The sequence below is a fragment of the Rosa rugosa genome, chromosome 7 (genome assembly GCF_958449725.1).
Source record: "Rosa rugosa chromosome 7, drRosRugo1.1, whole genome shotgun sequence".
NCBI lineage: Eukaryota > Viridiplantae > Streptophyta > Magnoliopsida > Rosales > Rosaceae > Rosa > Rosa rugosa.
In genome coordinates this window covers 12,837,386-12,851,492 of record NC_084826.1, presented here as the reverse complement: position 1 = coordinate 12,851,492, position 14,107 = coordinate 12,837,386, and the positions used below count along the sequence as shown (strand labels likewise).

The 14,107-nt window shown below is 39.6% G+C and overlaps 3 protein-coding genes across 3 annotated transcripts; 1 reads left to right on the top strand and 2 right to left on the bottom strand.

Annotated features, from left to right (window-relative positions):
- The first annotated feature begins 120 nt into the window (after positions 1 to 120).
- Positions 121 to 1,093, top strand: LOC133721469 (fasciclin-like arabinogalactan protein 11). Its single transcript, XM_062148091.1, has one exon. It carries the CDS (start codon positions 206 to 208, stop codon positions 941 to 943), a length of 738 nt encoding a protein of 245 aa, XP_062004075.1. The 5' UTR covers positions 121 to 205; the 3' UTR covers positions 944 to 1,093.
- Positions 1,094 to 1,350: 257 nt separating this feature from the next.
- Positions 1,351 to 5,218, bottom strand: LOC133722626 (dnaJ protein P58IPK homolog). Its single transcript, XM_062149499.1, has 9 exons — positions 5,034 to 5,218; positions 4,195 to 4,360; positions 3,699 to 3,900; positions 3,365 to 3,525; positions 3,186 to 3,279; positions 2,781 to 2,993; positions 2,570 to 2,650; positions 2,005 to 2,223; positions 1,351 to 1,863 (listed from the first exon to the last, which is right to left on the bottom strand). Exons 1-9 carry the CDS (start codon positions 5,158 to 5,160, stop codon positions 1,684 to 1,686), a joined length of 1,443 nt encoding a protein of 480 aa, XP_062005483.1. The 5' UTR covers positions 5,161 to 5,218; the 3' UTR covers positions 1,351 to 1,683.
- Positions 5,219 to 10,853: 5,635 nt separating this feature from the next.
- Positions 10,854 to 13,288, bottom strand: LOC133721882 (zinc finger protein JACKDAW). The gene is made up of 3 exons (XM_062148648.1): positions 12,744 to 13,288; positions 12,175 to 12,574; positions 10,854 to 12,050 (listed from the first exon to the last, which is right to left on the bottom strand). The coding sequence occupies exons 1-3, from the start codon at positions 12,874 to 12,876 to the stop codon at positions 11,195 to 11,197; spliced, it is 1,389 nt and encodes a 462-aa protein (XP_062004632.1). The 5' UTR covers positions 12,877 to 13,288; the 3' UTR covers positions 10,854 to 11,194.
- Between the last annotated feature and the right edge of the window lie 819 nt (positions 13,289 to 14,107).

Here is a 14,107-nt window from a genome sequence, read left to right as displayed (position 1 = left end):
CTCTATTCCTTTAACTTGCCAAGAAAGAGTAAGACTATTCGATCCTAGATGACATTGTCTTCCCACCTTAAAATGACTCCCTTTCACCTAACTATGCACTTATATATACCCTCCAATCTCTTCACCTTTTGCTCAACTCCTCCACCTTAGTACCTTACTCTCTCTTACTATTCAAAACCAAGCCACAAACACATAAACACAAACAATGGCACCCCAATACCTCTTCCCATTATTCTTTGTTGTGATCTTCTTCTTCCATTGGCGCATAATTTCTGCTCAATCTCCAGCAGTTGCTCCGGCACCATCAGGCACCAATGTGACCGCTGTTCTTGAAAAGGCCGGTCAGTTCACTACTTTGATCAAGCTTCTCAAAAGCACAAAGACGGCCGACCAAATCAACACCCAGCTCAGCACATCAAACCAAGGCATCACTATCTTTGCACCAACTGACAATGCCTTTGCATCCCTCAAAGCAGGCACGCTAAACTCCATTTCAGAACAACAAAAGCTCCAACTACTCCAGTTCCATATCCTCCCCTCTTACTATACTACCTCACAGTTCCAAACCGCCAGCAACCCTTTGCATACACAGGCAGGGAATAGCGATGATGGGCAGTTCCCACTCAATGTGACCACATCAGGCACCCAAGTGAACATAACAACTGGGGTTGTCACTGCCTCAGTGGCTAATACCATATTTACAGACAACCAGCTAGCTGTGTATCAGGTGGACCAGGTGCTCCTTCCTTTGGCAATTTTTGGCTCACCAGCACCCGCTCCAGCGCCAGCTGCTAAAACAAGTGTTAAAGGTTCTGATGCTCCTTCCGCGGGGTCGTCATCGAATGACAGTCCTGTTGACGCATCTGCTGCAATTGGCCTGAAGCACCAGACAATGAAAGCAGTGTCCATGGCATTAACAATGCTTGCAGCATTCTTGTTGTGATGAGATATTGAGTTGAACTACTGTAATCATTTGAACTTTTGTTTTCTTTTCTGTTTCCTTTGCCGATTGTGCTAAGAATTTTGTACTGCTGTTATTATTTGAACTACATTCGCCAATGTTCTTTTTAATAACACTTTCATCCAGATAGTATCTTCTGCAGTAAAACTTACATAACTAGAACTGACTTTCTCAGCTTCATCTCTATTTCACTAACAGTGCAGCGCGAAAATTTCCAGAAACTTGACTCTCATTAAGGATTTTAATGATACGCTGATTCCCAGACCAAAAAATGAAGTAGTTCCGACTATCTCTAATAACCAAATCTAAATTCCCAAAAAATAAAACATATCTGATGTGTTTTACTAATGTCTTCATCCAAAAAATAAAAAATAAAAACTAATTGTCTGATGAAATACACCTTGCACATGTATACAGTTCTTGTATAAAAAAAAAAATATTCAAAAAAATTCCACTAATTCATTTGCCAATTAGAACCGGTTTGAACATAGAAGGGTACATTCAACATATACAGAAATGGACCCAAATTCATTTTGTTTGACAAACTAATACAAGTTCCAGACTCGAGTGTTGTAACTCCCGGTGGATAAAAATCCATGTAACACCACCTGTCAGCAGTTAGTCATATTGGCTCGGGGGCTCCCATAGAATGACACAATTTATAGCACTCTGCTAGCTCAAGCATCTGGACAGAAGGAACCCATTCTTGAGTGATAAGAAAATTAAAACTGGAAATCAAATCCACCACCACCGCCAGGAAAGCCACCTTCGAAAGTGAAAGTATATTGCTGTCCACCGCCGCCATGGAAAGGGTTAAAACCACCACCCCCACCACCCATCCCCATCTCTTCAATATCTTCACCTCTGTCATACTTGGTACGTTTTTCTTCATCACCAAGAACCTGCAGTTACACAAAGTCAGGTTATTGGATTTCCAACTTGCAGCATACACTGCAGTTCATGGTTACCGTATACTATGCATACAAAATCTAGTGAGTTTCAAGTTCAATAGAAACAGAAGTTTAAAAGGAGCTTATGCAGACCTCGTATGCAGCAGCAATTTCTCGAAATTTCTCCTCTGCTTCTTCTCTATTTTCAACGTTTTTATCTGGATGCCACTGCAAAGCAAGTTTCTTGTAGGCACGCTTAATCTCAGATACACTCGAAGTCTTTGAAACTCCCAAAATCTTGTACCAGTCTTTGCGTTTACTCATCTTTAAGGCTTTCTCAGCTCTCATGTATGTTTCTCGAATATTCATATCCTGTATAATCAGCAAGATGTAGATTCTATAAATACATCGGCATTATATGCATGCTTCTGGTAGATGTTCATGCAAAAACACATGCTAATTTTGACTTTATTCTCATATAGTATAGTATACAATTGCATTTATAAGACAATGTTATTGATATTCCAATCCACATAGCAAGATAAAAACAAAAACTAAAGAAAAAATAAAAATAATAACTTGGCTCCTAATCTAGAAAAAAATTTTAGTGGCACATGCATCAATATACTTGTTTGAGCATAAACTTAGCGCCTGCAATAACTGTGAGAGGGCCATATTGTAAAACAAATCATTATCATATTATAGAACAATGGCTAACCTGAGGTGATTTTTGAGCTGCTGATTTTAGATCTTCCATGGCTCCCTCCCAATCCTCTGTCAGAAGTTTAGCTTCACCCCTCTGTAAGCATAAGAATTAGTAAACAACTGAGCTAGCTATGCATCATAAGATATTACACGAAAGGTAATTCTGTAGACAATACGATGATAAAAAAATCTATGAACGAAGGATAATACAAACACCAGCAAACCTGAACTAAGGCTTCAAGAAGCTCCCCATCAATATTAAGTGCTTCATTGCAACTACTTAGAGCATCCTTTCCCCTGCCAAGTTTGACCAAGAGTTTACACAAGCCAAGATGAAGATGTACATTATATGCAAGATGATTAGGGTCCATTGCTAGGGCTGCCTTAAAATCCTCAACTGCAACTCGCAGCCTGCCCTTCTTTTCATTATCTTCGGCCTGCATAAAGCAAAATTGTTTAAAAAAGATTTCACCACATGATGCTTAAGATGGTGAGGCTCAAATAGGTTTTAAAGAAGGTGAACTAATGAAATGAACTAGGCAGCATTTCCAAACTTCTCACCATCCAAGAAGGGAGACAAATAAACTTGATACAATAAACTCGAGAAAGAAAAAATTGTCAGGACTCACACTTTTAGTCTTTTTGAGTAAGTTCTTCAATCCAAAGTACGCTTTCTTCAGTTCACCATGCTCTGGATCTAGGCGGAGACCCTTTTGGTAATGCCTACAGAAACCATAGATATTTATTCATAAAACTCTGATCTGATTACAAAGGCATTACCCAATAGTTAAGAAGGCACTAGTCAAACCTTTGAGCAACATCATGATCAGCTAAATAATAGTAAGCACGGCCACGAAGTAATAATGCATCCAGATTATCTTCATCTTCTTTGAGAATGAACCCAGCCTCCGCAATGACACTAGAATAGTCTTTAGATGCTAACAACAATTTCACCTTCAGGAGTTTGGCCTGCAACAAACAACGCGCTCAGAATTATAAGATCACTAGAATTTGAAATAAAAAGATCCTCGACCCTAACTTCCTAGTGATACCAACAGGCGGTTTGGGCGTGAGGATAAATAAAGGAAACTGAAATCAAATAAATAATGTGGAGCTATATGGAAATGAAATAGATTGATTACCTTTGAACATGCTGGAGAGAAAACAAGAACAACTTTTTCGACATATTCCAAAGATTTTGCAAAGTCGCTTGATTCAAAGAGAGTCAAAGCAGTATCCAGAGCACTCTTAGCCTGATTCAATTGAGAAAGCTCCTTCTCTGCAACTGAATCTCGGGGTTTCAACTCCAAAAACTTTTTGTAGCTCTTCTCTGATTCCTCATATCTACATCACCCAAAAAGCGCCTGAATCATATGATTTTCCAATCAGAAATTGGAAAGAGATACCTGCTCACTACCATTCTTATTCCTAACCTTCCAATCAAAGATTGAAGCAAACATTTTCAGGCATCATGTATTCAGTACGCCTAAACTTGACACTAGTTCTTACTTTATCATAAATTTAAAATAGCAAATGGCACATATAAAACCAAGTTCTATGATAGCAAAATTAGTTCCTGAGAATACTACTAATTCAGAGATATGAATCATAATAAAGAAGTAATAACTATATAACTACCTGCATATCTGGCGAAGAACAGATGCACGATGATAATATGCTTCTGAAAGTGTTGGATCTGCCTCTATGGCAGCATTAAGATCATTAAGTGCCTCGCTATATCTCTTCACCTTTACACTCTGTGAAACCCTTTCAAACAACTCAGCCGCATTACCAGGTTTGCCATCTGCACACGCAAGGTTCATGCTTGATAAGCTATAAACCACACAAGACAGCAGTACCAAGCCACAGGCAAAAACAAAAGCAGCCTCGGCCACTAACTTAGCTACAGCATATTCAAACTAATTCAATCCAACTCTGCACAAGTTGGCATTTTTTACATAAAACACACCATGGTCCTCTAGACTTCCATCTTCCTAGTTCTCTATTAACGCTGTAGATATAGTCACATTCGGTTGGCTCTCCTTTATGACAATTTGATGCAAGTTTAACTTGATAGTCATAATCTTGTAGTAATTATAGTCTTTTTCTCCACCCATATAATTAAATTTTCATTACAAAACTAATCCTTTGACAATGGGAACAGCATATTAAGAAGCAATCGATCATACTTGCACGGTTCCAGAAAGGCAAAAAGGGCAATGCCTTTTATACTGATTTGAATATGCTGCAATCAAATTAACCCCCCAGAATGCAACATTAACTTCCAATTTAGTTTTTCACTAATCCCCAGATTACAGCAACCCTAAATCACAACCCACAAAAGCAAGAAACTTTCAACTGAAGCGAAACCAATGACACCACCCAACTAACAAAGACAACAACTTTAGCACAAAAGCATTAGATCAATGCATGAATTATTGGGGCAGAAAGAGATCAAAGAGTCCAAAGAAACAAACCTATAGCAGAAACGAGAGGTTGAAGAAGAAGAAGCTGGCAGAGAAACACGAAATGCAGAATGAACACTGTGTAAAGCAATCCTCTCCAAGCCAATAAGTCCATGGCGAATGAGGAACACCGAATCATCACCACCCTTCTCTAATTCTGAAACAGAGTTTGAGTAAATATAAATACTAAAGGGAAATTCTGAGAAACAAAATTGAGTTTAATACTAAAGCTATGTTTTCGTTCCACGTTACTAGGACCTATCGTTGTTCTCCACGTGGAATTTGAACCTCGTGTCTAACCGAGAGTTTTGTTGGCACCAATAACGACCTGCCATGTCATAAATAGCGGTCTAATGAAACACACAGAGAAGAGAATCTGGCCCAGAACTTAGTTGCCCCATTATCCTCATCCTTTTCTTCTATCTTCTATGAGGCTTAGTAGGCCTTAATTTGAGAAGTGATAGGGTTTCTAACTTTCTAGGGCCTATTGGGCCGGAGTTTCAACACATTAAAAAGCTTAGAAGGATGAGGAAGGGAAACAACAAAACATTCAAATCAAAATGTCTTGTTTATATATTCCTGCCTCTTCTAGAAAATTAGGAAAATCTACTATGCTTGATTGCTTGTAGAGTTGTAGCTGAAGCTTTAGCACTCAAAGAATGATTTTTTTATTTTTTATTTTATAAGAAGAATTATGTCACGCAGTTAATCAAGAATACATTAATCAAATTCAGGTTGATGGAGATTTTTAAGTGCAATCACATCTCGATATCTTGGAGAATCAAGTTTCTGGTTAGAGAATTAATTAATTGTCTTACTTCTCTTTTAAGCATGTTGACTAGGAGGCTAATTTTCTAGTTAATGGCTAATGCTCTTAGAGCAACTCCAACAGCTTCCCCATATTTTTATTTTTCTCTATTTTAGGGAAAAATGAGCCTATTTTGCTCCAACAGATTCCCTATAACTATCCCCATTTTAGGAATAGTGAGGAAAGAGAAAACGAAATTCCCTAAATTTACAGCAATCTCTAAAATTTTAAGGAAGATTATGGAGATTTTAGAGATTGCTATAAAATAGAGAATCTGTTGGAGTTGAGGATGAAAAATTGCTTAAAGCTTTGACTTTTGTTTCCCTATAATACAAAAAATATAGGGAAGCTGTTGGAGTTGCTCTTACGGCCGTTGGTTACACTAGAGACTTCACTTCTTGGGAGCATTCTTTACCTTTAAATGCAATGTTTGCCATTTGTCTAGATCAATTATATGATGAGCGAACTTATTAGCCTTCACATGTCAAACATGAGCAAAATGAATTATTGGCATAATATTAATATGCGATTGAGCGATTCTCAGGCCCTCTCACCAAATTTTAAATTTATTTTCCATATTTAGTGAGTCACATCAAAAAGGGTTCCTTCCAAAACTTAAGAACTACTTTTCACTCTTCACATCAAAGTCCATATCTAGGACCCAATAGATAAGTAAAGTATAAAAATTTATTGAACTAGCCAAAATTCACTTTTGAAATTGTCACCTGGGTCTTCACTCTTCAGAGTACGTTTCGTTTGCCGATGCAGACCTTACCCAAAACTTGGCTAGTTGGCATGGATACTCTCCCTAACGTTTTTACTGAACCCATGGCCTCTAATAGCTTAAACTAAATTCAAAAGTAAACTAAGGCTAGACCCGAGGCCTCAAAAAGCTTAAAGCTGGTCATTACAAGTACCAATAAAAAGGTCAAAACTCATTACACGATAAAGTTGCATTATCTTCGATATTGTTTCTTTTTGTGCATTTCGTAGACCCAGAAACCCCAGTGTAGTACTTGTGCTAGCTAAACCGCAGGACCATTGGCCATTGAAAAGTCACAAGCTCCTCAAAGGCTTCCAATCTCATGCATCTTCCCTATGAATAGCTAGCTTGGGTTATCAATAAACAATTAACTATGTGGAATCAAGTCAAAGCTCTTCGGTAGTTCGATCTCTTTTTCACAGTACTGAGTGCCCTGCAACGGTTTCATAGGGCGGCATCAGACTATATATATAACAGTGCCCTAGCTATAATAGAAAGGCTGGATAACTAGATGTGGCCTTGTACCTGAAAATAAGGGTCACCCAAAACAATATTGTTAAACAGCGACAAGTGTGGCCCGTGCCCCACCATTGTATCGGAATATTTCGATGGCAATACAAGGAACCTCAATTTGGGCTCATGATACGTGCCTACGTGGAGACGCAATTGGAGAATGACCCGCTCTGATACCATGTTAAACAACGACAAGTGTGGGCCGTGGCCCACCATTGTACCGATACTGTCCCAACTTAACCACCTGTTATGTGTTGGGTTTTAATCACAAAAGGCCTCGGTATAATTGGGTAAGAGTCACCCACTTATAAGTTATATTTTATTTGTCACTTTTCCAATGGAGGCGTGTTCTTCTCCTTGGGGTTTCATAGAGGGTTGAGTCATGGCCTTGCGTGGTGGCTCCCCCTAGCATTGGGTGGCTTCGGATTTCCTCCCTTTGATTGCGTTGCTCACGCTGCTCCTCCACTTGATAGAGGTGAAGCTGGTATCGTTGCTGCTATCGATGGCTTCGATCTGTCCTCAGCTCCTGTTGGTGATGCAGATGGTGGTAAGGTCGTGATGGCCTGGAATGCTTGGTGGTTAGGACATGAGATTGCTGTCAGCGGCTATGTGGCGGTCTGCAGATCCATGATTGCATGCGTGGTGGTCTAGATGCGGCTGGTGGCTGGTGGCTGGTTTGCGGCAATCTGCTGGGTGATGGCGGCTCCGGCAGTGGCCGGCATGACGGAATGGAGATTGTGGCCGTGGGTTGGCAGATCGAGTCGGAGTCTGGATGGCTGGTGTCATCGGACTGTGATGTCGCGAGTGTGCAGCGATCTGTACGTGGAGGCGGCAGGTGGGTCTGCTGTAGCGCCGGCGGTGCCTGGGCCGGATCTGGAGTTGGCTGGGATTGATTTACCAGTCCTGGAGGGGAGTACGACGGCGGGCTGCGAGCAGAAAGGGATGTCGGAAAAACTGGCGGGAAACCCTAGTCTTGAACTAGGGCTGACCGATGGTTTAACTGGGTTGGATGCTGGGCCAGTGAAGATTGTTGGGCTTGGGCCTGATTTCAATGGGCTGCTGGTTTTGATTGGGCCTGGTTGTAAGGAGCTCAAATTGGACTATATACGGCAGATCTTCAAGAAGGGCCCGAGGAGCAACCTGTTGCCGAGGTTGTTGGCTATTGAGGAGACTGAGGAAGGTGCTGATTCCCACCCTATGGGGGAGGGACTAGCCATCTCTTAAGTTATCTAAGCTTTTAGACATTCTGGACTCAAGCCTTTTGAAGTAGGGGTAATTTCTATAGGCTTTTCTAAGACGTTTCTAGTTGCTATTTGTACCACAATTGCTTGATTGGCAGATTAGACTAGATGAATATATTTTCCTTAGGGAGCGAGATTATTCTTGCTTAGGTTAGGCTTGCTGTTCAGCGAGCGTCCCTTTAGACTTTAATGAGTTTAGTTATAGCTTAGATAAGTTACCCGGTTTGTCCCAGCATTTCTTATGTAAGTTCTGTTAGACTCTGACCTGTTTTCATGGCTTGATTACTAATGCAATCAATTCCTATTAAAAAAAAAATTATGTGAGATCTTTCATCTCCAACAAATATTAATGTCTAATGAACAACATTTCTCGGTTTCGTTTTCCATGGCATGCAGCTTATTGGGGAAAACCAATTAACACTAAACGTACAGGTTCTAATTTGAACAAATGAACGGCTTTCACCTTCCATGTGTGTTTTCGAGGATCCACATTGGAACCCTGAAACATTCTAATCTCGTTTTCCGAGGTTGTAATGTTATCTGCCCTTGTTTAATTATATATATCTGGAAGAAGAAAAACTAAAAAGGATCATATAACCAAGAGACAAAAAAAAGAAAGAAAAGGGTTTACGTACTGAAACTCTGAAAGTAGTTTTTTTTTTTTTGGCAAAGTAGTTTAGAAAGTGAAAGCCAAAGTCAAGCTTCCTTGTCAGGCCCGCTATAATTAGTCAAGAAAGTGGTTTAGAAAGCTAAATTATTGTCTATTGCTACATTAAGTTTTCAGGTTCGTAGTAGGGCAACTGATAATAATATTGCTAGGCAGATGGTGGACAGTATTTGTCATGTATGTATCATCTCACTGGTACATCAATTACCACTAATGATAAAGCACTGATCAATTAGCTCTCCTATGGATAAGATTTGTGGATATAATATAATCTTGTTTTGCATTGAATGAGTAATTCTTCAATTTCCCGCATCATATTTTCTTAGTAATGTTACTCAATGATCGAACACTTGCATATAAATCCTCTGAGGATTTGTTTGGTATGTTTGTGTTAAGTGGTACGTGTGATCGACAAAGTACTAAATGTGATCGATATCTCAAATTCTCAAGTGATATCGAATATTTTTAAGGTAAAATAAGGGTTTTAAATTGTAATTTGAATCAATCAATACTGAAAAAAGAAAGAAGAAAAAAACTAGAATCAAACTCTCACATCATATAATTATATATTCACCAATGTCCATAAGGGTACGGTACTCATTTAGTCGAAAGAAAAAAAAATATAATGTATGCGAGCTAATTCTATTATCGGGTTAAAAAGCTTATAAGTTATCTTTAATAATAGCATTTTCAAAATCATTGTAGTGGTTAAAGCTGCTTTAGCTGAGACTCCTAGTTTGAATAGTAAATGTGTAGCTTTTTGTGATTAATTTAACATAGCTTCGGCCCTTGGTATTATGAAAAAGGAAAACGATCCAGAAAGAGAATTCGAAATCTGCATACATAATCAATTGAGCTAAAATCATTTTACCACCCTGAACTTTACACTTAAAATCAGTTGTGCCCCCAAACTTCTAATTTGATCGTTTGTGCTCTTGTACTCTCCAATTTGATCAATTATGGCCAATCCTTCACTAATCTATCAATTTATTCATATATTGTTGTCCACTCAAACTAGCTTTTAGCCTTTAATCATGCAAGAAACACAATATTTACATGATCAAGGCTAAAAATTGACTCTAAGTGGGCATGCATATATTGTCACTAGTATATGAAGAAATTAAGCAATTAGTTTACTAATGATTATAATTTATCATATTAAGGAGTATAAGGGCATATGTGATTAAATTAAAAGTTCGGAGGCACAAATGATTTTAGACATAAAGTTCAAAGAGATAAAATAAATTTATTCGGTGACTATTCTTGATGGAGACTTTGAGAACTACTCCCCTCCTTATTTCCAAATATTAAATTGCACACGAGAATTTCGAATATTAGCTGAGCTTAGTTTCTTCTTCTATTTCTTCCGTGATTTTACGTACTAAACCATCAAGTGTCAGTTGAGACTTGAGACATCACACATCACACACAACACCTGTCCCCAACTTCCTTGCCCCAATTCTTTTCTCATGGGCATGCAGCTAGATTCTCCCTAAGCTAACATCACATGAGACACAGACTATGCTCTAGCTACACTCGATCACTACCCAAAAGACCAAGAAACGTCCAAACCCTAAACTAGTCTCAGCAAGCTAGGTTTCACTTCTTACGTCCCCTTGAATATTATCATTATCAAACCAAGGGCGGTGCATGCACATATAAGTATAGCCTTTAAATCTTCCATTAACTGATTGAAACAGACAGATCTTTAATGGCCTCCTCTGGTCTTTCTTTATAACCACACCCGCCATCGTTGACGGGGCACAGCCGGATTAGATTGACGGACAGTCAACTATTTCTGTCACGTAGTTTTCCGTGCCCATTTCAAAAGAAGAGAAAACAAGGAAAACATAAATCATGCATAAAACAACAGCAGGCTAAACATACACAAGATAAAACAACGTACACAGCAACCAAAACGGTCCAAATAATTTACACATCATCATGACTCGGAGTTCGCTCTTTGTTCTGTCACTTCAGACATGCACCGGCAGGCCCCCACCTGACCAGCTCAGCCCCTCTGCGGAGTCTGTGACCACTTTTCTCAGGCTGCAGCGGTACCCTGCTCTCTTATTGATCGTTCAGTTTGCGGTCCCTAGCTAGCTGACCGATCAGGTTTGATTCAACTCGGTCCCAACTCATCGATCCCGGACTCAGTTTAGTTGATTTCTGATAAGGACTTCAGTGGTTGCCAGTGAATGGACTCAATCCCATAGCAGCTGAACTCATCGAACCAAACTTGGCTAGCTCATGTGGCAAGAACTGCCTATTATGAATTTGACGATCTCCCACGCCCAAAAAGTCTCTAGTTAGACTATTCTGATGATCAATCGCATTCGAATTTGCGCCACCGAATTTCATTACCTGTTCGAGACTATTCGATGAACAACTTAACGAGCTAACCAGATTCGATGAAGTAGTAGTGCTCGATTGAAAAAGTTGGTTAAGCTCATTTGACCTGCTGTTGAAGCTCATTGTGTTTGAGGAAGAAGGCGAGGTCATTACACCTACGCTGCTGCCCGAAAGCGGTTGGTTGCCGCTTCGAGTAGAGCCCAACTGGGCCGCTTTCTGCAGCAGCGCTGTGGCGGACATGGGCGCTGCTGGCGGCTTGCTTATAATGTTGGCTTTAATATTTCTGACTTCTTGATCTTTTAGTCCTATCGGTGATGATAAGGAGAGATTCGCAGAACTTGTTGAAGTAGAGGCACCGAAATTGGACATAGAATTTGAGCCAAATAGACTAGTGGCAGATCCCATTTGCACCATTTCATACAGATTATTAGGATTTGCAGCTGCCATGTCCATCACATTGAGATTGTTTGGCTGCTGATTCAGCCAAAACGATAATCTGCTGGGCTTGTCGAAATCAGAGATTTGAGAAACATCTTGAACAGCTTGAGAATTAATCATGGTGTTGTTTACTGTAGGATCATTTCCAAAGTTGAGATTTGTAGCAGCTGCTGCAGCTGAAGTGAGCCTAGCACTCTCTTCAGTTAGGGCATCACAAAATGCTCTATGCGTGATGAAGCTATCTTTCCTGTTTAAATTTAATTTCCAAAAAAAAAAAATCCACCATTTATTATCTAATCATATTCATAAGGTTGCATTAAATTCAAATCCACAACAAGCATTTAATTCGTAGCTCGTATTAATTTAGGTACCTGGAAAATAGAGTTCCACAGTCGCACTTATACTCCCTAGTCCCGCAGGTCTTGGAGTGAGCTTTCCAATCCGATTGGACTGCGTATTTCTTCGAACACTTCTCGCACTTCCACTTCTTCTCGCCGTGTTTCCGGCTGAAATGCTTCTTGATTCCGGTAAGGTCTCCAAGAGCTCTCGAAGGATCGTGGTGGACGCAGGTCTTCTCGGGGCAAATGTAGACCTTCTTCTTGATCACATCCTTGTTCGTTCTTTGTCTAAGCTTCCATGGAAGATTGTGACCTCTTCGATGAAGCTGTAAGTTCTGGTCCCTTTGGAAACCCTTGTTGCATATCTCGCAGATGAATCTGTTCGTTGCCATAAGTGTGGTGGGAGATAAGGCAATAACCTCGGCATCTGGATCTGATTATTAACACACAAAAATTAACTAACCGGAAATGTTCTCACGTCAAATATCTGATTCAATAATGATATCCTCTTTCCGGTAAAGTAGTGTCGGTAAGAGCATAAAACACACTCGTAAATCGCAAATTAAAGTTGAAGAAAGAAGCTAAAATTGTTTGCTTAATACCTGGCGTTCCTGGTAGATTCCGCTTCTTCTTGACCACAGGATTGGATTTCTGGCTAGGGTTTGCTGGGTTCAATTGATGATCGAACCCTTCCATGGCAGAAGGTATAAGTGAATAGCCATCACCGGACATCATTTGAATCTGAGCTCAAACCTGTTCCCTCGTAATCTAGCCACAGACAAAGACTAGTTTTGGAAACACTAAGAGACCGTACAAACAAACAAACACAAGGGGTTTTATCGAACCAGACTAAATTTAGACAGTCCGATTGCGCCAAAAGACAGCAAAAAAACCCCCAAGTCAAGTGGTTTTTGAGCAGCAGTGATCGATCTAAACAAAAGAAACCTTCTCACTAAAAAATATACTAAAGCTTTCGGAAAGGAAGACGATCTGGTTAGTTTTGATTTCTAAGAGAAAAAAAAAAAACAAAAACCACGATGGCTAAAAGAGAATAATATTTTCTATCTTTTAGTTTTTCTTCTTTCCAACCTCTCTCTTTCTCTGCTTTCTTTTCTTCAGTAGTCGTAGTCTTACGCCTATAAGTCTCTCCCCTCTTTATCTAACTCACATCCCCAAAGCCGGTCAGCCATATATTTTTCTGGGCCACCAGCATCGATCACAGTCTCTTTCTCTCACACGTATACAAAAGTGGAAGTGTGTGAGCGTTTGGCTGAGCTGGGTTTGAGAAAAGCAGAATGTGTAGGGCTGTGTGCATTTTGTTGGTTTCTTGTGAGCCCAAATTCCAATTATGTTTAGAAATAGTTAATTGAAAAGGTGAATTCGAACGATGAGATTATGTTTAATTGTTTATTATATGGTTGTTTGAACTACTAAAAAAAATGACCTAAAAGTTGGTACTAATTTTGAAGCCAGAAAAGGGGGTGCCTGATCTCTCTTCATCGGAAAGTTACTTGCCTTTATGGTTAGGTTATTATTTGGCATAATTAAAGTTGGACCGGAACCAAATAAGTTATGGTTAATTTCCCGAGGGGGCACAGTTGATAGGACCGTCCGTGATACCTGTGTGGGAATAGTACACACACTGATGTTATTGATCAGTGTTTCGGCAGCCATGGTAGGACTGCATCACTGCATGTGATGTTGATGAAACCATATATATAAGTAGGTAGTCCTATAAACACTGCCATGCTGCGATAATTACTGAGCATGCGACATGGAAATAGATATGGAGAGGATTTATAATTGGTAGCTAGAACTTCTAATATTTACAAGTTTTGGCTTTCCTTGAAATTTTGTGATTATAGCACTTCTTCTAGAACCGGATATCCCTAATACCTCTAAGGATTTATCCTAAATATATAAGATATTTATCCTAGTCCTAACTGATCCGCTCATTGTTTGGACT

Excerpts from the sequence above, each read along its gene's own strand:
- LOC133721469 (XM_062148091.1), top strand. The coding sequence starts at position 206 with ATGGCACCCCAATACCTCTTCCCATTATTCTTTGTTGTGATCTTCTTC.
- LOC133722626 (XM_062149499.1), bottom strand. The coding sequence starts at position 5,160 with ATGATTCGGTGTTCCTCATTCGCCATGGACTTATTGGCTTGGAGAGGA. Across the intron at positions 3,280-3,364 it reads GATCATGATGTTGCTCAAAG|GCATTACCAAAAGGGTCTCC; the intron begins GTTTGACTAGTG and ends TGGTTTCTGTAG. Across the intron at positions 2,994-3,185 it reads TACTCAAAAAGACTAAAAGT|GCCGAAGATAATGAAAAGAA; the intron begins GTGAGTCCTGAC and ends TGCTTTATGCAG.
- LOC133721882 (XM_062148648.1), bottom strand. The coding sequence starts at position 12,876 with ATGATGTCCGGTGATGGCTATTCACTTATACCTTCTGCCATGGAAGGG. Across the intron at positions 12,575-12,743 it reads GAATCTACCAGGAACGCCAG|ATCCAGATGCCGAGGTTATT; the intron begins GTATTAAGCAAA and ends GTTAATAATCAG. Across the intron at positions 12,051-12,174 it reads TGTGGAACTCTATTTTCCAG|GAAAGATAGCTTCATCACGC; the intron begins GTACCTAAATTA and ends AAATTTAAACAG.